At 45.9% G+C, this 21,291-nt stretch overlaps 1 protein-coding gene across 7 annotated transcripts in view; it reads right to left on the bottom strand.

Moving 5' to 3' along the window:
* Nucleotides 1-21,291, bottom strand: part of LOC140385802 (receptor-type tyrosine-protein phosphatase mu-like) — an 897,711-nt gene that overhangs the window by 84,053 nt on the left and 792,367 nt on the right. For all 7 annotated transcript variants that reach the window (XM_072468340.1, XM_072468341.1, XM_072468342.1 and 4 more), the window contains one exon: nucleotides 10,903-11,000. In XM_072468340.1, the coding sequence (XP_072324441.1) occupies nucleotides 10,903-11,000 (98 nt within the window). The remainder of the gene's footprint in view (nucleotides 1-10,902; nucleotides 11,001-21,291) is intronic.

The following is a 21,291-nucleotide window of genomic DNA, read 5'->3' as shown; positions in this document are numbered from 1 at the left end:
CGCTGTGTCAATCCTGAAATTCAATTTCACCCCCTGTGAGCAGCCTCTCGCCAAGGCTAATTCAAATGAGACATTGCAGAGTTCAACGATCATGAAACTGCTGACAGCTGGAAAGAACCTTAATCGAGGCACAGGCTGAATCAAGTAGGCACATGCACCATTTTGTACACTAATTTTTTGGATCACCCATCTTGATCATAGTGTGCAGTCGAAGTGAGTGTCAGTTGACTTTTAATCAGATTGACGGTCACATTATTTGAAGGTCACGCTGATAAAATAAATTAAGTGAGCACCGCCTGGGTGTCCTGAAAATGTTACATTTCTTGGTTCCAGTTATAATTAGCATTACAAACTCTCTGCAGTGCATCATGATTTCCTTTCTCTTTGGCTGAATTGGTTGGATTTTTCTGCAGCAACTCCAGCTTTATCCTTTACACAATTGGCGAGGGTTAGTTTGGGAGCAGATGTGTTATGTCGCAACTTTCCAGTTAGATCACAATAGCGTCCTCGATGTTATGAATGGGGACAGTTTATAATAGGTTGAATTTCCCAGGAGCGACTGGGGGAGTTGACTTGCTTGGCCTCCTGTTAGAGACGTCGGGATGGGGAGGGGGGCAAAGTGCGGGGCTGGGAGGGAAGTGAAGGAGGGATGGTTTGGAGGTCAGGTGGGGAGTGTAAAATTATAATAATATAATAATAATCACTTATTGTCACAAGTAGGTTTCAATGAAGTTACTGTGAAAAGCCCCCAGTCGCCACATTCCGGCGCCTGTTCGGGGAGGCCGGTACGGGAATTGAACCCGTGCTGCTGGCCTTGTTCTGCATTACAAGCCAGCTGTTTAGCCCACTGTGCTAAACCGGCCCCTCATAAAATGGATGATGATCCTGAGGGAGTGTGTCCCCGATGTGCACAGGGTATCCAAACAACATTGGAATACAGGAGGTAGGAGGAGAGGTTTACCTCCTCAAGCCTGCTCCGCCATTCAACTAGATCATGACTGATATTCCACCTTAATGCCATTTTCCTGCACTGTCCCCATATCCCCTTGATAAATGATCTAGAAATCGATCAATCTCTGAAGAGACTGAGCCTCTATGGCCCCCGGGGATTAGGAGTTCCAAAGATTCACAGTGAAAACAATTCTTCCAGATTAGTCCTAAAAGGCTCACCTCGTGTTCTGAGACTGTGACCCTTGGTTCCAGATGAGACAGGGGAAAGAATCATTCCTGCATTCACTCTCTCTCGCCCTGAAAGAATTTTGTATGTTTTATTGAGATTGCAGCTCATTGCTGGCAAATGGGATTAGAATTGGCAGATCAGGCGCCTTTCATGCTGCAGTGCCGACTCGATGGGCCGAAGAGCCTTTTCTGCACTGTATTTTTCTGTGATTCTTTGAAACTCTAGAGAATGCAGGCCCAGTTTCTTTGGTCTCACCACATAGGACAATCCCGCCATCTCAGGGAACATCCATTACACTCCCTCTTTTGCAAATGTACCCTTCCTTAGATAAGGAGACCGAAACTGCACAACACTCAGGTGTGGCCTCACCACGGCTCAATACCTTTGCAGCAACACTTGTTCCCCCTGTACTCAAACCCTCGTGCAACAAAGACCTTTTCACCAACTTTAATGAAAAAACAGCCATTCCACTTTTACCCGCCTTGCACGATCCAGCGTATTATGCCAGTGGAAGTGGATTGGATTCCTTAAATGGCCAGTTCGCGGTCTCATAGAATTTATAGATTTCATAGAATTTACAGTGCAGAAGGAGGCCATTCGGCCCATCGAGTCTGCACCGGCTCTTGGAAAGAGCACCCTACCCAAGCCCACACCTCCACCCTACCCCCATAACCCAGTAACCCCACCCAACACTCAGGGAAATTTTGGACACTAAGGGCAATTTACCATGGCCAATCCACCTAATCTGCACATCTTTGGATTGTGGGAGGAAACCGGAGCACCCAGAGGAAACCCACGCACACAGGGGGAGAACGTGCAGACAGCGACCCAAGCCAGGAATCAAACCTGGGACCCTGGAGCTGTGAAGCAATTATGCTATCCACTATGCTATTGTATTGTCTCAATAGGCCTTATGAGCACCTTAGCCATTCTGTATTATGGGGACCAGGTCGGGGTGGGCGGGAAGGTGGTGCGATACCCACCCGTCATATTTTACACCCTCCCCTGCTGTAAACAAGGCCTGTGAGGTTGTGCATAAAAACCCAGCTGATTTGCCCATTCATTATTTCAGCTGTCGAAAACAAGATAGGAAAAGTATACAAAGTACCGCTTAAACTCACAAACTACCGTAAACGAGCTCTAATTGATCACTCTTCAACGTAAAATGGAACAATAAACAGTGACTGAGAAAGCCTGATAGGTTACCTCCCTTTATTACAGGCAAGGTTTAAAATCACAATTCAATGCACTTACCCCCTTGTAAACCCTGCAGGCTGACACATTGCTGCCAGCAGTACAATCAACAAACCCTTCACCAGGCTGCTGCCACTTAAGAGCAGAAAATTGCCGTCAGCTTATTGATTGCCACAAAAGATTTCATTAATATGTCATTAGAAGGCAGCTTGCACTGGTCCAGCCAATAAGATGACTTCATTAATTAGGTGATTGTGTTTTAATGTTTAAACAAATTACAGCCATGAAAATACAAAATTAAAATCCTTGTTCTCGTCTGGTTCCTAAATGACTTTGCTGTCGCTCACACCCTCCTGCCAAAGATTGGCCACTTTCCCTGCTGCCTCTAATTATCTCGCTCCATAATTGGGTGATTTGTCCATCAATCACTGTTCAGTCCAGGGCAGTCGGTGCATTCTAAGATTAGGTGATAGCTAAGAAAGAAACAACAATCTTCCCATTTAAAAATCTTTTTTTTTTAAAAGAGGCAATGCACTCGGGTGAAAAGGAAACTGCTTGAACTCTGAACAAAAAAACCCCCCTCAGGATATGATAGAAAGTTGCAGATTGAAAGAGCGTCGGAAAGAAAGACAGGCTAATGTTTTAAAATCTGTCAGGAAATCATAGAAATTACAGCTCAGAATGAGGCAATTTGACTATTGTGTCAGTGGCTGCGCTAGCTTTTCAATTGGAGCCATCTACTGTAATCTCCTTACCCAACCCTTTTGGAAAATGCATAAATTATAAAAGTAAGCATTTCTCTGTTATAAACACAAGGAAAGGACACTTTCGAGGGCAAGAGAAATGTGGCTCCTCACATGACTGACCCTGCTTAAAGCAGAAAGAAACTCTCTGGCATTTTTTCTGGAAAGGGATATGTGCATAATGGGACATTCCAGGCGTAGAGAGGTACTGGTGGGGGAATTGGGCACGCCATTATAATAATAATTTTCATCAGTGTCACAAGTAGGCTTACATTAGCACTGTAATGAAGTTACTGTGAAAATCCCCGAGTCGACACATTCCGTCGCCTGTTCGGGTACACAGAGGGAGAATTCAGTGTCCAATTCAACTAATAAGCATGTCTTTTTGGGACTTGTGGGAGGAAACCGGAGCACCCGGAGGAAACCCATGCAGGCACGGGGAGAACGTGTAGACCCCGCACAGACAGTGAGCCATGCCGGGAATCAAACCCGGGACCCTGGCGCTGTGAAGCAACAGTGCTAACCACTGTGCTACTGTGCCGCCCAATTTTCAAACATCTATTTAAAATCCACGCGTGCCTGCCCATGATTTCCTGACCAGGCATCTTTACTGAAAGTGTCAAATTCAGGGAGTGAGCCCTTTGCTCCAATTGATATTTATAGCACACACTGGTCTGCTCAAATTACCTCTGCCATTTTTATTTATTTCTCCCTCTTGTGTGCAATAAGCCTCCTCTTAATTGCTTCAACACCTGCTCCAGCCATTCCATGTGGCAGGGTTTTCCAGATTCCCACCCCTCTCTGCGTAAAGAAATTCCTGCTCAATTCTTTGTTTGGTCTTTAAGTGAGTATATTGTACTTGTGCTCTCTTAAACTCATCCAGAAGTGGAAACAATGTCATATATATATACAAATTAGGAGCAAGGGTAGGCCATTCATCCCTCAGGCCTGCCCCACCATTTAAAAAACTCACAGCTAATCTGATTGTGGCCTCAACTCTACTGTTGTCTCCTATAACCTTCAACTCCCTTGTTAATGAAAAATCTATCTGATTCAGCCTTAAAAAATATTCATTGACCCTGGCCGAAATTTTCCAGCACCCCACTCCCTCCACCCCGCCATGTGGCGAAGGCGGCTCGTCATCTGCTGGTACATGTGTGTATGGTAGCCTTAAGTAGACAAAATGCAGAAGGCAATTTTCAATCGGCAGAACATCCTTCAGCAATAACAGCAACTTGCATTCGGGTAGTGCCAATAATGCGAAAGAAACTGCCAAGGTGCTTGACGGTAGAATAATATTGAAGAATAACATGTTAAGGTTACCTCTTCATTGAAGCTGTGGGTTCAACTGAAGATCTTTACAGGAAGAACTGCTCTTTCTGGTTAATCTTCTCACATCTTTATAGTTATATGGGATGCCAGCATCGTTTCCAAAGCTTCCCATCCTTAATTGCCCTTGAAAAGCAGGCAATGGGCCATCTTCTTGAACTGCTGCAGTCCATATGGTGTGGGTACACGTGCAGTGTTGTTAGAAAGGGAGTTCCAGGATTTCAATCCAGCGACAGTTAAGGAACGGTGAAATATTTCCAAGTCAGGATGGATTGTGGCTTGGGAGGGGGAAATTGCAGATGGTGGTATTCCCGTGCATCTGCTGTCTTTGTCCTTCCAGGTGGTAGAGTTTGGAAGGTGCTGTGGAAGACGGTGTGGCCAATTGCCACAGTGCATATTGTATATAGTACACAGTGCTTCCACCGTGCGTCAGTGGTGGAGGGAGTGAATGTTAAGGTGGTGGATGGGACAGACTGCTTTTCCTGGATGGTGTCCAATGTTTTGAGTGTTTTTGTAGCTTCACTAATACAGACAGGTGAAGGGTATTCCATCACACCTCTAACTTGGGACTTAAGGTGGACAGGCTCTGGGGAGTCAAGAGTGAGTTCCTCACCTCAGAATTCCCAGCCTCTGATCTCATTGTTTCCATCTGTACTTACAGTGGGCGCGAATCAATGGGAACAAAACCGAGACCACTTTTGGCTGCGTTTAGCGGTGTGTTTCTTGGCAGCTGCAATGCCGAGAAACTCCCTGCTATTCAAAGGCCCTTTGCCGTTTTTTTACCTCGCCAAGGAATGCCCCATTGAGGCTGCACTTTAGTCAATTCTTACACTGGCTACAGGAAGACTACTAGCGGATCGGGACACCATTTTTAAAGCCCCGATCATTTGACCTCCCCTCGGCAACCCCACCACAGCCTCCGGACCCTCCCACTTCACCCAACCCACCTCTCCCGGGGTCCTCACTCCGCTTGTTAAGGTCAAGGCACCCTGGGCTCTATCCCAGAATGGGCAACCTTGCACTTGGGCATCTTGGCACTGTCAACCTGGCATCCTGGCAGTGCCCCTGCCGGGGTGGCACTTCCAAGGTGTCCAGGTAGCAGTGCTAAGGTGCCAGGCTGGCAGTGCCAAGGTGCCCAGGTGCCAGCAGGAGTGCCAGGGTACTACTCTACCCTGTCCCCAACCACCCAGGAAGCTGCAATGGCCTGGGAGATCCCCACGTTTGTGTGGACCTGTCCTAAATGCCAAAAGTCTCAGCAGGTTTGGCAGCATCTGTAAGGAGAGAAAAGAGCGAACGTTTTAAGTCCAGTTGACCCTTTGTCAAAGCTGGTTCAGACCGTCGGGAATTCAGCCCATTGGAGGCGGAGAATTGCGGAGGCCCTGGAGAATACTGGGTCAGACCTGCTAATGATATGCCAATGGCGTTTACTGTACATGGGTTCTGGAACGTATTGACGCTACTGTCAAGGCGACGGAGAGTTGCGATTTGGCGTGAAACCGGTGGCGGACACGATTTCGGCGTCTGAACTGATTCTCCGCCCAATCGCTTTTCCTGATTCTGCCGTTGGCCCACGGAGAATCCCGCCCCATATCTTCCTCAATCTTTCCATCCCTCTGCCACTCAAAGCTAGCACCTCCTGGTCACTGATCCAACATGGCCCAGGCTTCACATTGGCACTGACAGGTGGGCAGGTCGAGCACTACTTTGGGTGGTTTCTCGAAAATTGGCCCCAGGCTGCCTTCACGGGATTAGTGGTCCTGGAAATAACTTAACCAGTTCCAAAGTAACTTGCACAAAGTACAAGATATCTTCACTGGATAAGGGGTAAAGCTATGATAACCTGAGATATAGTTACACCAGTGTCATCATACATAAATGCACTCAGTGTGGAAATATACCAAAGCAGTTCCACAAGCTCAAAAAACAAAATCTCATCAGATTTTATTAGGCAGCTTGTACCTCTGTTTATAGTGGGCCTGATGTACAAAGTGATGACGCGATAGGTCATTATACCATAGCTTTCACTGGGTACTTGAAATGTGCCATTTCACTCTCTGAACAAACAGCAGTCTACTGATGAGCTGTCCATTAAATTAAATATATTTTACTGCTCAACATATTGAAAAATCATTGAGCAAAATTGCCACACGTGGTTTTGCAGTTTACAGTAATAGGAACGTTGGCAGAGGCAGCAGATGGGTCTTTGTTAACAGCACATCAGAGGTTTTAGTCCCAGCGCAAAGTGGGGCAGATGTGAGCGGCGGTGTGATATGCTGCTTGATAAATGGTTTATGGCATCTCGGGTGGGTTGATTAGATGAAAACAGCCGAAACACAGCTTTTGTGCGAATTGAATAGCAGGAGTGGGCAGGGCAGCCACTGCTGAGGAATCTCACAGACTGCAATCTTTTTGCTGGTGGCGGACAAGCAAGCAAGCGCATCCATAACCACGAGCAACATTTTGAAAATGACAGGCAGTGGCAGACAAGTCAATTCCCAGCCTGACGCTCCTAAATGTCCCGAATCATTGGCAGCAGGTGCTCGCTCACCTTTGGGAATCTTGTGCCAGAGTGCTGCTTCATTAATAATGTTTAAAAATTGCTTTGGGAGTGTAAAGGGAGCAGATGAGAGGGAAGGTAACTCAGATATAATCTAAATGCCAAAAAATAGTAAGATGTTCTGAATGGGAATGACTTTGCTTGGTTTTGGCCTGCCCTGGCTACTGCCATTTTGTTTATGTGATGTTGTTGTGATTTGATTAATGAGCTGGATCATGTCGTGTGTTACAAAGCTTTTTTTCTTAACTAATGCGTTTCTTGCAAACATTAACTAAAAAACAAGTGTCAACTTGTTTTTACTGGGTTAACTCAACTATATTACAATTATTGAGCTCTTCCTTGAACTTTTCCCGAAAAGGTTGACATTCTGCAACGACAAAGCTGAAACAATATTTATCAAGAACTTCCATCTCACTGAGGAGACTTCAGGCCAAACCACATCTAACAACCTGCTCTGAAAACTCTGCACACACTTTGACAGCTGTGACCAATTTCACCACAGCAGCTGAGGCAATTCACAACATTCGTAAAATAATCAACAACATTCTAAATCAAAGAATCCTCAACATTCTTAAAAAAAAGATCAATTTGCCCTCTCTCCCAATGTTAACGGATCTTTTTTAAAATTCCAGGACCCAGATTCGCAGCTCTATCAAATACAAAGTTCTTCCTCGGGCCATGCCCTATGGACTGGATTTGACATATTTAAAGGTGGGGAGATTTATGCATAAAAATAAGAGGATGTCCTTCCCACTATCTTCCTGCCCACCCCTGACCTGTCTCCCATACTACCGTGGAAAGGAAAGACATGCTCCCTTTGGCCTGCTGAGGTCTTTAAGTTGCCAAGTGTCCAATTAATGGCCACGTAAGGGCCTTATTTAATCTTACAGGCAGCAGAGTAAGGAGGAAATAAGGCCAGTAGCCTGGCAACTCTCACTGGGTGGGCTACTGTTGGTCATGAAAGGGCCTATGCCCAGCAGAGGCATCGTCTCCCCCACAAAATCTGATCCCCCTCTTTAACCCTCCCCAAGATCTATCTAATCTAGACCCTAACCTCCTGGCCCCCTCACCCTTCACTGGTGTTTTCCAACCAGGCCTCTGCAAAATACCAGACTTACCTCTGGAGCCTGGGCTCCATGGTATGGATTTCCCATGGCTCATTTCATGGTAAGGGGCATGTAAAGTAAAGTGCGTTGCTCGTCCACCACCTTCCCACCCACCTCTGACCTGTTCTCTATATTGTGAAGGTTGGGGAAGATATCTAGCAGTCCACCTATCCTTAAGCCAATTACAAACCACTTAAGGCTAATTACTGGCCACTTATGGACCTAATTTCCACAATAACACATGCCGATCTAGACATAGACATAGAAAAATACAGCACAGAACAGTCCCTTCAGCCCACGATGTTGTGCTGAACCATTGTCCTAGATTAATCATAGATTATCATTGAATTTACAATACAGAAAGAGGCCATTCGGCCCACTGAGTCTGCACCATCTCTTGGAAAGAGCACCCTACCCAAGGTCAACACCTCCACCCAACACTAAGGGCAATTTTAGACACTAAGGGCAATTTATCATGGCCAATCCACCCAACCTGCACATCTCTGGACCGCGGGAGGAAACCGGAGCACCCGGAGGAAACCCACGCACACACGGGGAGGACGTGCAGACTCCGCACAGACAGTGACCCAAGCCGGAATCGAACCTGGGACCCTGGAGCTGTGAAGCAATTGTGCGATCCACAATGTTACCGTGCTGCCCTTAAGAACAAATAAATCTACACTATATCATTTTACCGTAATCCATGTACCTATCCAATAGCTGCTTGAAGGTCCCTAATGTTTCCGACTCAACTACTTCCACAGGCAGTGCATTCCATGCCCCCACTACTCTCTGGGTAAAGAACCTACCTCTGACATTCCCCCCTATATCTTCCACCATTCACCTTAAATTTATGTCCCCTTGTAATGGTTTGTTCCACCCGGGGAAAACGTCTCTGACTGTCTACTCTTACCTATTCCCCTATCTGGGGCCAACCGGTCCAGAAACCTGGTGTAAACCTTGCTATCACTGTTTTTTATCTTGGCTCTTCTGAAGCCACAGTGAACAAGTGGAAAACCATCACGGAAATTCACCTTCATATCTCACTGAAGCGATGCTTTCAATCCAGAGTTTTCAAGCTTTCACAATTGAAACTTGGTGTCACTTTGTGACTGACTCCTTGATTTAACTCTTGTTGGCCATGAAAATGCACGGGTGGTAATTCCTCTGAGACCATGCCTGCAGCTTCCTCCGACACTGACCCCTGCCAGAGCCTGTGGGGCCAATGAGAGAGGAGCTCATTTCCACTGGGGCTGTGGGTGGAGTTGTTGCTTAATGGCTAACATGCCAGCTAAGATTCAGGTGATAGACCTTGTAGTAAAGGAAGGATTGGTGACCACCAGTCAGTATGTATAACAAATTATAATGGCTTAGTTACAACTGGTATTTCTAGAGTCTTTCACGATGTTATCAGTACCAGCTCTCGGATCTACTACTCTGGCTGTAAAAGCTCGTGCCCTGCAACAGGATCTCTGGGCCCGATTCCCATTGGGTGATGGGGGTCACATGATCCTCCTGATGTACGCTCCCTTAAAGGGGCCAGCCACTCCAGACCTCGAACACAGAAGGTTGAGGGTTCAAGTTCAACACTGGGACAGAGGTTGGAGCTGAAACGTCCTGGAGTGTTGTCTTTCACATGACATGTCAAAGCCAGGCCCGTCTGCCCTCTCAGGTGGGTGTAAAAGATCCCATGGTACTATCTCAAAGAAGGGCAGGAGAATTATCACTGGATGACTGGTCAGTATGTATTCTTCAATCAACATCAGTGGAAACAGCTTATCTGGTTGGTATCACATGTTTGTTTGTGGGAGATGTTTGTGTTAAAATTGACTACATTACAACAGTGACTACACTTCAAAAGCACTTTGGGGAGTTCTGTGGTTATGAAAGACGCTGTATGTATTGATTCTTTTTTTCTTTTTACCTGTCCTATGCCAGTGGAAATACTTTTGCCATCTATTTATGGGATGTGGGCATTGTTGGCTAGTCCAGCATTTATTGGCCATTCCTCATTACCCTTGGAGAAGGTGCTGACGAGCTGCTTTTTGAATCACTGTGGTCCATGCACGGTGCCGTTAGGGAGGGAGTTCCGGGATTTGACCCAGCCACGGTGAGGGAACGTCGATATTGTCCCAAACCAGGGTCTTGTGAGACTTGCATCGGAACTTGCAGATGGTGGTGTTCCTACGCACCTGAGATCACAGGTTTGGAAGGAGCCGCTGAAGGAGTCTTGGTGAGTTGCTGCATCTTTTCGATGGTACGTACAGCTCCCTAGGTGTATCAGAGTTGGGAGGAATGAATGTTTGAGGTTTCACAATTTGTTTAACAGAAGGTTTAACAATTGGCCATGAAACAAATGTTCTCAGCCCCTCCATCTCTATCAGCACTACTTGGAAATAAAAACTCTGATTCAGGAAAATAAATGTAGACTTCCTTTGTCAAGCGTCCAGGGTGCGGACCTAGGGAGGAAAACCAACTAGCCAGGAGCCCTGCTCCTATACCCTATCCAATAACTCATGCACATGCGAATATTGAGCGATAAGTGGATCGGACTAGAGGACAATGGGCCCTGTGGTCAAACACTCGTAGTTTAAGCTCAGGAAAGTTGAATGGTTTCTTTATGGTATAGAGAGGCGACTAACATCCTTGCAACCATGCCGCAAGGGAGAGATAGGAACAAGATTGGAACAGCAACAAATAATTCTGCTCGATGCTGGCCCAGTTAGATCCCTGTAAAGCTGAAGGGGAAACCAGACTGTTGAAAAGACTGATTCCTCTGTGGGGGACACTCACCCTTCCAACTTCCACTAGGTTTGTCACCATGACGATGGTGGCAGAATTTTCTTGCCAGATCATCCTCCAAAAATCGTAGACGGTCTCTTGCATTGGTCCTGCATACGGATAAAAGGAGCCCAGACTTTACCACATGACAAATAAAAAACAATATATTGACACAGTACAACATTCTAAACTTCCAAACAACACTCAGAGTGACCAAAATAACACAAAACACTGAACTCTCTGGTCAGGTTCCAAACTTCCAAAGGTTAAAGCAATCGTTGTGAAAAGTATCAGATGTAAAGAGTTGTTTTAGCCTTAGAATCATAGAGGTCCATAGCACAGAAAAGGCCCATCAGCCCATCGCATCTGATACCACATTGCCCATTTGTGTGATAGAACATAGAACATTACAGCACAGTACAGGCCCTTCGGCCCTCGATGTTGCGCCGACCTGTGAAACCACTCTAAAGCCCATCTACACTATTCCCTTATCGTCCATATGTCTATCCAATGACCATTTGAATGCCCTTAAGTGTTGGCGAGTCCACTACTGTTGCAGGCAGGGCATACCACACCCTTACTACTCTCTGAGTAAAGAACCTACCTCTGACATCTGTCTTATATCTATCACCCCTCAATTTAAAGCTATGTCCCCTCGTGCTAGACATCACCATCCGAGGAAAAAGGCTCTCACTGTCCACCCTATCCAATCCTCTGATCATCTTGTATGCCTCAATTAAGTCACCTCTTAACCTTCTTCTCTCTAACGAAAACAGCCTCAAGTCCCTCAGCCTTTCCTCATAAGATCTTCCCTCCATACCAGGCAACATTCTGGTAAATCTCCTCTGCACCCTTTCCAATGCTTCCACATCCTTCCTATAATGCGGCGACCAGAATTGCACGCAATACTCCAAATGCGGCCGCACCAGAGTTTTGTACAGCTGCAACATGACTTCATGGCTCCGAAACTCAATCCCTCTACCAATAAAAGCTAACACACCGTATGCCTTCTTAACAACCCTCTCAACCTGGGTGGCAACTTTCAGGGATCTATGTACATGGACACCGAGATCTTTCTGCTCATCCACACTGCCAAGAATCTTACCATTAGCACAGTACTCTGTCTTCCTGTTATTCCTTCCAAAATGAATCACCTCACACTTTTCTGCATTAAACTCCATTTGCCACCTCTCAGCCCGGCGCTGCAGCTTATCTATGTCCCTCTGTAACTTGTAACATCCTTCCACACTGTCCACAACTCCACCGACTTTAGTGTCATCTGCAAATTTATTCACCCATCCTTCTACACTCTCCTCCAGGTCATTTATAAAAATGACAAACAGCAGTGGCCCCAAAACAGATCCTTGTGGTACACCACTAGTAACTGGACTCCAGTCTGAACATTTCCCATCAACCACCACACTTTGTCTTCTTCCAGCTAAGCAGGATATCTGTTTGGTTTGATGGCAGTGTCCCATTTGTGGAGAATACCACTCGTATGGCTGCTGCATAATAGCAGTGTGAAGCAGCTAGCTTTGCCTTTGAGACACCTTACCCTCCCTGAGTAATCTGAGGTAGACCCGGCAGTTTTCAGGACTGAAAGTGGTGGCCTTGGGCCCTTGCGTGAGTTTCTGTCATATACAGCACAAAATGACCTGATCAGGGTAACCATTATCCCACAGGATAGCTTTGATGTGACCTATTTCAGTACCGAGCTTGCACAATGAGCAAGTGACTTAGACTCTATTTATGAAGCTGTCAATAAGGCCAATCTTAAAGCAACTGTAAGAGTCCCCACGTGTGCATTGACCAGTGAAGGTAGTAGAGGTCCTTGGCAGATTTTTCAACTAGCTTGTTGAGGACAGGGAGCTCATTTTACTGCTCCATTTCAAAAGTTAATTTGAACGCAGGGTGGAATCCATTTTTCTTTTGCTTTAATGCTATCCTTGACTTTCTTTGTCAGCCATGACTGCCTTGTCCTCCCCTTGGTATGTTTCCTCCTCCTTGGGTTGAATTTCTGTCATGCTTCCCAGATAACCCCCCTAAAACTCTTGCCATTACTGTTCCACTGTCTTCCTTGCTAGCCTTCCCTTCCAATCAACTCTGGCCAGCTCCTCCCTCATATCTTTGTGGTTATTTTTATTCAATTATAATACCGATACATCTGATTCCAGCTTCTCCCTCTCAAACGTCTGTCATATTGTGGTCACTGCCCCTATGAGGTTCCTTCATCTTAATTCCCCAATCAAGTGTGCCTCATTACACATCACCAAATCCAGAATTGCCTGTTCCCTTCAAAGTATAATTTTCTGTCTCATCCCTCCATTCCCCCATCCCTCATCCCCCCCATCACTCCCATAAGGCACTAGGCATGTTGCTCAATTGGAGAGTGCAGACATGATCGGCCAAATAGTCTCCTTCTGCATTGTAACAATTTTGTGAATATAGACTGTAAATTGCTAAGGCCCCAGCACTGATCACTAGGACACAAGTTACAGTTTGTCATCCTGAAAATGACCCATTTATCCTGACTCTGTTTCCTGTTAGTTAACCAATCGTGGAAACCTTTTATGTGCCACTTTTTTGAGTGTCTTTTGGAATCTATATACACTACATCTACTGACTTCCCTTTCTCCACCCTGTTTGTTACAACCTCAAAGGACTGTAATAAGTTTGCCAAGCACGATTTCCCTTTTTTAAAACCATGTTGACTCTGTCTGATTGTATGACAATTTACTAATTATCCTGCTATTACTTCCTTAATAATAGATGCCAGCATTATGCAAATGACAGATGTTAGGCGAACTAGCCAATACTTGCCAGTTTTATATCTCTCTCCTTTATTTAAAGCTTTGCCAGTTATAAGGTTTTACTTCATAGATGAAGTACAAATTTTGAGAACAAAACAAATTGATTATTATGACAGCACATCCTCATTTGATGATTTTGGTACCATCTCTGCACATACAATTTGCGTCAAAGGCATAGTTCACATGAGACAAATTGGAAAAACTGTACATGAGAAATACATAATTCACACAACTTCTTCACCTTAAATGTTTGATTTGCACCCCCATCTATTATAAAACACCGTGATCAACATTTGATGTGATTCAACAATTGGACAACATTTGCTAATCCTCGGTGTGATGAAAATTATGCTAACAACCAATTTAAGATTGTCCATCAGGTTCGCAGTGTAGCATATCTGTGGGTATAGGAAACTACATGCATTAATATACAGGACCTGTTCTTTGCCAACAGAAAGAACATGAATACACATTGCGCCTCTTTCAGCTAAACAAAATAAGTGACAGCCTATTACCGGTTTATTCCTCAGGGCAATGCCGTGACCAATCAGAGTCAAGTTGTTCGGTTTACATTTTCAAACAATGCTTGGCAGTTATCTGACAGTCACCATTTACTGGTGCAGTCGCCATGACAATGTCTCTACCAATCAGAATCCACTTGCCAACCAAACTGCATCCTCTTCTCATACAGTACCCCTGAGATTGGTATTCTTGTGATTGTTCTGGTGAGTGCATGATGAAACGTTTTGACAAAATGTCTCTTTTCGGCATTGGTAGAAAAAGCCAGCAGCATAAACCATGCTGATCGCCTTTACACTGCTGACAATGCCTGACATTGCTTCCCAATAGAGACAGCACCTGAAGCAATGACTCTACAACATCTTCCTTGCTCTAACATACCTTGTGCATGGTTCCTACCACCTGTGGAGAGAAGATCAGATGTATCATTGCACAAACAGTGCACTTATTCAACACTGAGGGCCAATGATTGATTGAAGAAAAATTCCCCGCTTCTCATTGGTCACAAGCCACTTATGGTGGTTAGGTACTGTCCTGCAACCTGAATTTCATTCACTAAAAAAGCACAACAACGGACCCCAACAACCTTCGATGCTACCAAAATGCCCTTGAAAGTACCATGTAATTGATCACATGTGACACAATCCATGAAAACGTTCGAACTTTGCTGAATTCCGTAAAATAAATATTCTGGAAGGGCCATCTTCTTTTCTCCCCACAATGTTTCCAGGCCTCTCATCAACAGTCTGTCTTTGCACTGTTGCTGTTTGATCCCAAACTGATTTACACTGAATTACTGCAAATTGTTGCCTCGCTTACAGTTGGCGGAAGCTACTTATTGAAATATTAATGCTTTACTTTCTTCCCAGAATTGATGGAGATGAGTGGCTTTGAAAGTGTTTTCCCTTTAAAGTTGCTTTTCATAAAAATGCATGTTAATCAGTTCCACCCAGGCTGCCTGTGAAATTACTTTCATAGTGTTATCTTTGGCAAGTTCTGTGATTCAGGTTCTTTGTCAGGTTTTCACTGCCTTCATTCATTAGTATTCATTTTCCATGTCCTTTGAACTTAAGATAGACATTTGATCCATTCCAAGCAGCCGTTTCCAGTCTGGATTAAGTTGCACTCATTGGAAACGTATACACAACATGCAAGGTCCCTCACAATCTGAAATTTCCCCACTTACACTTGGTGCTGGACTTTAGATGCAGTTCCCAGCATGGATACCAGCTTGGCAGGTGCTTAATTGGGAGGAGTTTGACATTTTCATTGTTGTTGTTGAAAATTCAGTGAAAGTTATCATTAAGGTTGCATGGAGATAATGGGGCAGCGGGCGGCATGGTGACACAGTAGTTAGCACTGCTTCCTCAAAATGCCAGGGACCTGGGTTCGATTCAAACCTCGGGGGACTGTCTGTGTGAAGCATGCGCATTCTCCCCGTGTCCACGAGGGTTTCCTCCGGGTGTTCTGGTTTCCTCCCACAGTCTAAAGAAGTGCAGGTCAGGTGGATTGGCCATGCTAAATTGCCCCTCGTGTCCAACGGTCAGGTAGGGTTTCGCGGATAGGATGCGGGATTGGACATACGTAGGGCGCTCTTTTGAAGGGTTGGTGCAGACTAGATGGACTGAATGGCCTCCTTCTGCACTGTCGTGATTCTATGATTCCTGTTTGAGTCAGTAGATTGTGGGTTCAAGCCCCACCTTAGACACCATCATCACCACTTGACTTACACTCCAGGCAGGATTTCCTGCCCCCCTCTCCCACGGTGTGTTTTGTGGCGGCAGAGGCAGCTCGCCAACACCCCGCCGGTGTCAACGGAATTTCCTGGTGTTTGCACCCTTCGCTGCAGGGAATCCATTGTGGGGGCTCACCATTGGCGGGACTTGAAGATCCCTCCGGGTGGGAATGGCTGGAAAATCCACCCCCCCCCCCGCACTCCCCGCTGCATAAATGCAAGTTCTTTACTCCACAATATGGGGAAGGTAAGTGGTTAAAAACAAAGGGTGGATTACTTGTGTCCATTCTGCCTTTACACATTCTATAATGTTGAAATAGGATCGGTAAGGTCCTTACACCAGCCTTCCCGCTTTATTCACGCACTACGTGTGGAAAAGATGAACCCGTGCAAGAAATGTGACCAAGCTAGAGCTCAGTCTGAACGAGCAGAGCACAGAGAAATAAAGACTATAATTATGCTGAGGGGAATGAATGAAGTCCTGAATGTCATGCTGTATAGTATCTGATGCTGAGGACACCTCTTACGCTCAGCACTCAGCAGGCCACCGTTCCCCTTTTTATCATTTCAAGCATTGCACGGGCATTAAAGTTAAAATAAAATCTCTGCAACATTTGTATTCATTTCTCATCTCTCGGTTCTTACTGCAGTCGTTGAGCTACACATGTAAAGTGGCCGCATTTGTGTGATGACGTGCTGGTACTTTTACCCTAATTAAGAGCTATTACGAATAAATTACTTTCAGGAAACAAATTATGCTGCAGCGTAATACTTGTTAAATGTCACGCATGCCTGATTTCATGCATTTCCTGGGGATTCATAATAACAGCTTACAGTAAATTACACTAGCGACTGCCACATGTGCTCCTGTGCAACAAGAACGAAGACAGGCTTGTATTTACATAGTGCCTTTGACCACCGTAGGGACGTCTCAAAGAGCTTTACAACCAATGAAGCAACTATACTTCTGAAGTGTGGTGCCTTACTGTGGTGTCGGAATCAACAGCAGCCAAAGTCCACACAGCAAAATTCCACAAAGAGCAACGAGATCGTGTCCGGATAATCAGTTTTCGTGATATTGGTTGAAGGATAAATATTGGTCAGGAGACGGGAGATTTCCCTTGCTCTTCTTTCCCTGGTGCCCTTGAACCTTGCACGTTTAACATGTCATGCAAACAGATGGCATCTCTGGCAGTGCAGCACCCCCTCAGTACTGCACTGAAGCCCCGGTTAAGGATAAGTGAGTGACTTCTGGGCTGCTCCATTGCTTTGTTTAAAGCAAGCTAATGCTGCATTGACGTTGCACTTGGAGTAGTTAGAGCCACTCAACCCTGCTTGTTGATCGGTAATATTCTTGTCAAGTGCCCCGCCAGGTTCACGCCATGGGATCCACCTCCAGGATTGTATTTGACTAAGTGTCAGGAGATATACGTCCGGATTCTCCGTTTCTGAGACTAAGTGTTGATGCCAATGGAGAATCCGTGGACTTTCATGCTAGAAAAATCGCCGCCACACCTGCACCGATTCTGCTACCCGTGAGGGGCGAGCACCGGCGCCGTGTGGAACACCATCGAATCCCATGGAAAACAATGCGGGATTCGCGGAATCCGAGATGGACACTCGCAGGGCTGACAAGCTGCAGCTGTGCTTAAACAATCCACCCCCGACACGCACGCTGATCGGGGCTGAAAGGTTGCGGCAGATTGGGTCGGTTAGGGCCAGAGGGCATCCAGGGGGGTGCACCGGGGGTGTCACCTATACGACCCAAGGCACCAAGTTTAAAGTGGGCTGTCAGCGGCATGCACAGCTGCATGGCTGCCTGCTGGCTGCAGTAATGGTTTTGCATCCACCCTGACCCCACAGCCCACCTCCTGGCTCTCCCCCCACTACTCCCCCCGGCCTGACAGAAGCTCCCCAGCGAATTATGGCGGTGTTGGACACTGTCCGTCACCCACTCTCTCTCTCAGTAGCCACCATGCCAGGTTCGCGATGTTTGAGAGCACATGTGAACTCGGCCCATCGGAGGCGGAAAATCGCGGGTGGGCCTACTAATGATATGCAAACGGCATTTAAACTACGCGCGGCATGTGTTTCATTGACGCTGTTGTCGAGGAGACAGAGCATCGCGATTTGGCGTCAAACCTACGCCTGCTGCGATTTCGGCTTCGGGAGCTATTCTCTGCCCGATCACACACCTCGATTTCAGCATCAGCTAATTGAGAATCCTGCCCATAGTGAGAAAAGCCGGCAGTGAAGTACTGAAGGAGTGCTGCAATGACAGAGATGCCGTATTTTGGATTGGACATTAAACTGAGGTCTGTCTGCACTCTAGGTGGATGTACAAGATTTATAGAATCCCTACAATGCACAAGGAAGCCATCGGCCTTTCGGGTGTGCACCGACCCTCCGAAAGAGAATCCTACCTAGGCCCAATCCCCGTAACCCCACCTAAACCAAAACCCTGGACACTAAAGGACAATTTTAGCATGGTTAATCCACCTAACCTGCACATTTTGGACTGTGGGAGGAAACCAACGCAGACACGGGGAGAAAGTGCAAACTCCACACAGACGGTCACCCAAGGCCAGAATTGAACCCCGTCCCTGGCACTGTGAGGAAGCAGTGCTAACCACTGTGCCACCGTGCTGCCCAGGGGAGTGGAGCTAACAGGCTACACTCCACTTTTCCCACTTGAATGACACTGTCAAAAAATGACAAAATGTCATCAGGTATCAGTCTCTAGGTCACTTCAGGTTGTGAGGCTGAAACAAACATTAACTGCAGTGGGCAGCGCGGTAGCACAGTGGTTGGCACAGTTGCTTCACAGCTCCAAGGTCCAGGTTCGATTCCCGGCTTGGGTCATTGTTTGTGCGGACTCTGCACATTCTCCCCGTGTCTGCGTGGGTTTACTCCGGGTGCTCCGGTTTCCTTCCAGAGTCCAAGGATGTGCAGCTTAGGTGGATTGGCCATGCTAAATTGCCCTTAGTGTCCAAAAAATAAACGATTAGGTGGGGTTGCTGGGTTACGGGGATAGGGCGGAGGTGTAGGCTTAGGTATGGTGCTCTTTCCAAGGGCCAGTGCAGACTCGATGGGCCGAATGGCCTCCTTCTGCACTGTAAGTTCTATGATTCTATAGCAATAAAGCTACTCAAACATCATGATTATTTTACTATTGTCATATGAATGCTAAACACAGTAAAAAATAAATGAAAGTAAAAATGCTTTCATACTTTCATTCCATTCTTTCACTACTTTATACTGCCTCCCTCTCACCTATTTATGTTGTGTAGACTTTTTAAATTAATCTATCAATCTATAGTCATAGATGTCATCCTGGGTGAGAGTGATCCTGTTAAGACAGTGTCTCTGATGGGAATATTCTAACCCTTTTCTGGTTTTCTAATGGTGAATTGACCTTTGATCTTGTTACTTCAGCCTCCTTTGCTTTTGTCACTCGTGTTGAAAAGGCAGCTTCAATTGGTCACTTGATTGAACAGCAGTCAGAGAGGTTACACCAATTTTTGATTCCACACCTAAGGCATGGCCTCCAAGTGCACAGAAGTCTTCCTCTAGAAACCTTCCAAACAATGTGGAAAATGCCCAAAGTATATCCTTTCCAGAAATAGCAGGACAATCTCAAATCTGACAATTACTGTTCCATCAGTCCACTCTCGATCATTAGTAAAGTGTTGGAGGGTGTCATTGACAGTCCTATCAAGTGGCACTTGCACAGGCATAACCTGCTCACTGATGTTCAGTTTGGGTTCTGTTAGAGCCACTCGGCTCCTGACCTCATTGCAACCTTGGTTTCAACTTAGACAAAAGAGCTGAATTCTAGAGAGGGAGGGGAGAGTGACTGCCTTTTGACATCAAGGTAGCATTTCACCGAGTGTGGCTTCAAGGAGCCCAAGCAAAATTAAAGTCAACAGTAATTGAGGGAATACTCAAAGGAAGATGGTTGTGGTTTGCGGAGACGAATCATCACAGCCCCATGACATCGCTGCAGGAGTTCCTCAGGGTAGTGTCCTAGGCCCAACCATCTCCAAATGTTTTATCAATGACCTTCCCTCCAACATGAGGTCAGAAATGGGGATGGTCTCTGATGATTGCTCAATATTTAATACCATTTGTGGCTCCTTCTTCTGCACTCATATCCTCTTGCAATGAAGGCCAACATACCATTTGTATTCCTAATCGCTTGCTGCGCCTGCCTCACCACTGTCATTGACGAGTGTACAAGGACACCCAGATCTATTTGTATATCCACACTTCCCGGTATAACACCATTTAAATAATACTCTTCCTTAAATGGCGAGGCCAGATTTTTTTCCCATTCATAAATACCCTTTAATAGGCGGCGGTGAGCCATCTTCTTGAAACACTGCAGACTATGTGGTGTAGGTACACTCACAGGGTGTTATGTAGGGAGTCAGTGCAGAATCAATGGGCTGAATGGCCTCTTTCTGCACTGTAGGGATTCTATGTTCTGTGTAAAATGAATGCAAATCCACCATGATAAGTTTGCCGCTCTTTCTAGGTGAGATCCTGATCACGTCAGCAGGACCATGCTCGGGCAATCGGAAACCGTTTTGCCCCGGTGCAAATACCGTTTCGGACCTCTTCCGCAATTCTCTCGACATAGCGGTATTTGCACTGGGCGCAACACGGCATAGGAATCGCCCCTATGTTTCGACGGAAGAATAAAAAAATGCTTCTTCAAACTCAACTCTTTGGCAAGCTTTTAACCACCTCCTTATGTGGCAAGGTGTCAAATTCCGTTTCATATACGCACCTATGAAGTAGTTTGGGAGGAGTTTGCTCATGTGCTTTTTTTAACATTTAGAGCGCAAGTCATTCTTTCCAATTAAGGGGCAATTAATCGTGGCCAATCCACCTACCCTGCACATCTTTGGGTTGTGGGGGTGAAACCCACGCAAACACGGGGAGAATGTGCAAACTCCACACGGACAGTGACCCAGGGTCGGGATCGAACCTGGGACCTCGGCGCCATGAGACAGCAGTGCTAACCATTGTGCCGCCGTGCTGACCCCTCGCGTGCTTTTTGTTGAACTCAACAGGATTGCTATTTACCAGGAAAATGCCTCATGGGACAGGTTTCCACGTTTCCGCATTATCAGCGTTCAGTATATTGCAATGAGGGAGCTAATTGGTTGTGTGATGTTGCAAAATAATCAACATTGAAGTCGTTTAAACGACAATGGGAGACTGGCAGTACTGGGGGCGAAAGCACAATCCTAGAGGTTAGCATGCCCATGCTAAAGCAGAACAGTGTGTTCTTGATATCCCTGCCAGTGAATTTACTGAAACATTTTCCAT

This window comes from Scyliorhinus torazame, chromosome 11 (assembly GCF_047496885.1).
Source record: "Scyliorhinus torazame isolate Kashiwa2021f chromosome 11, sScyTor2.1, whole genome shotgun sequence".
Classification (NCBI taxonomy): Eukaryota; Metazoa; Chordata; class Chondrichthyes; order Carcharhiniformes; family Scyliorhinidae; genus Scyliorhinus; species Scyliorhinus torazame.
The sequence above is the reverse complement of the archived record's forward strand: the minus strand, read 5'-3'. Positions and strand labels throughout refer to the sequence as shown.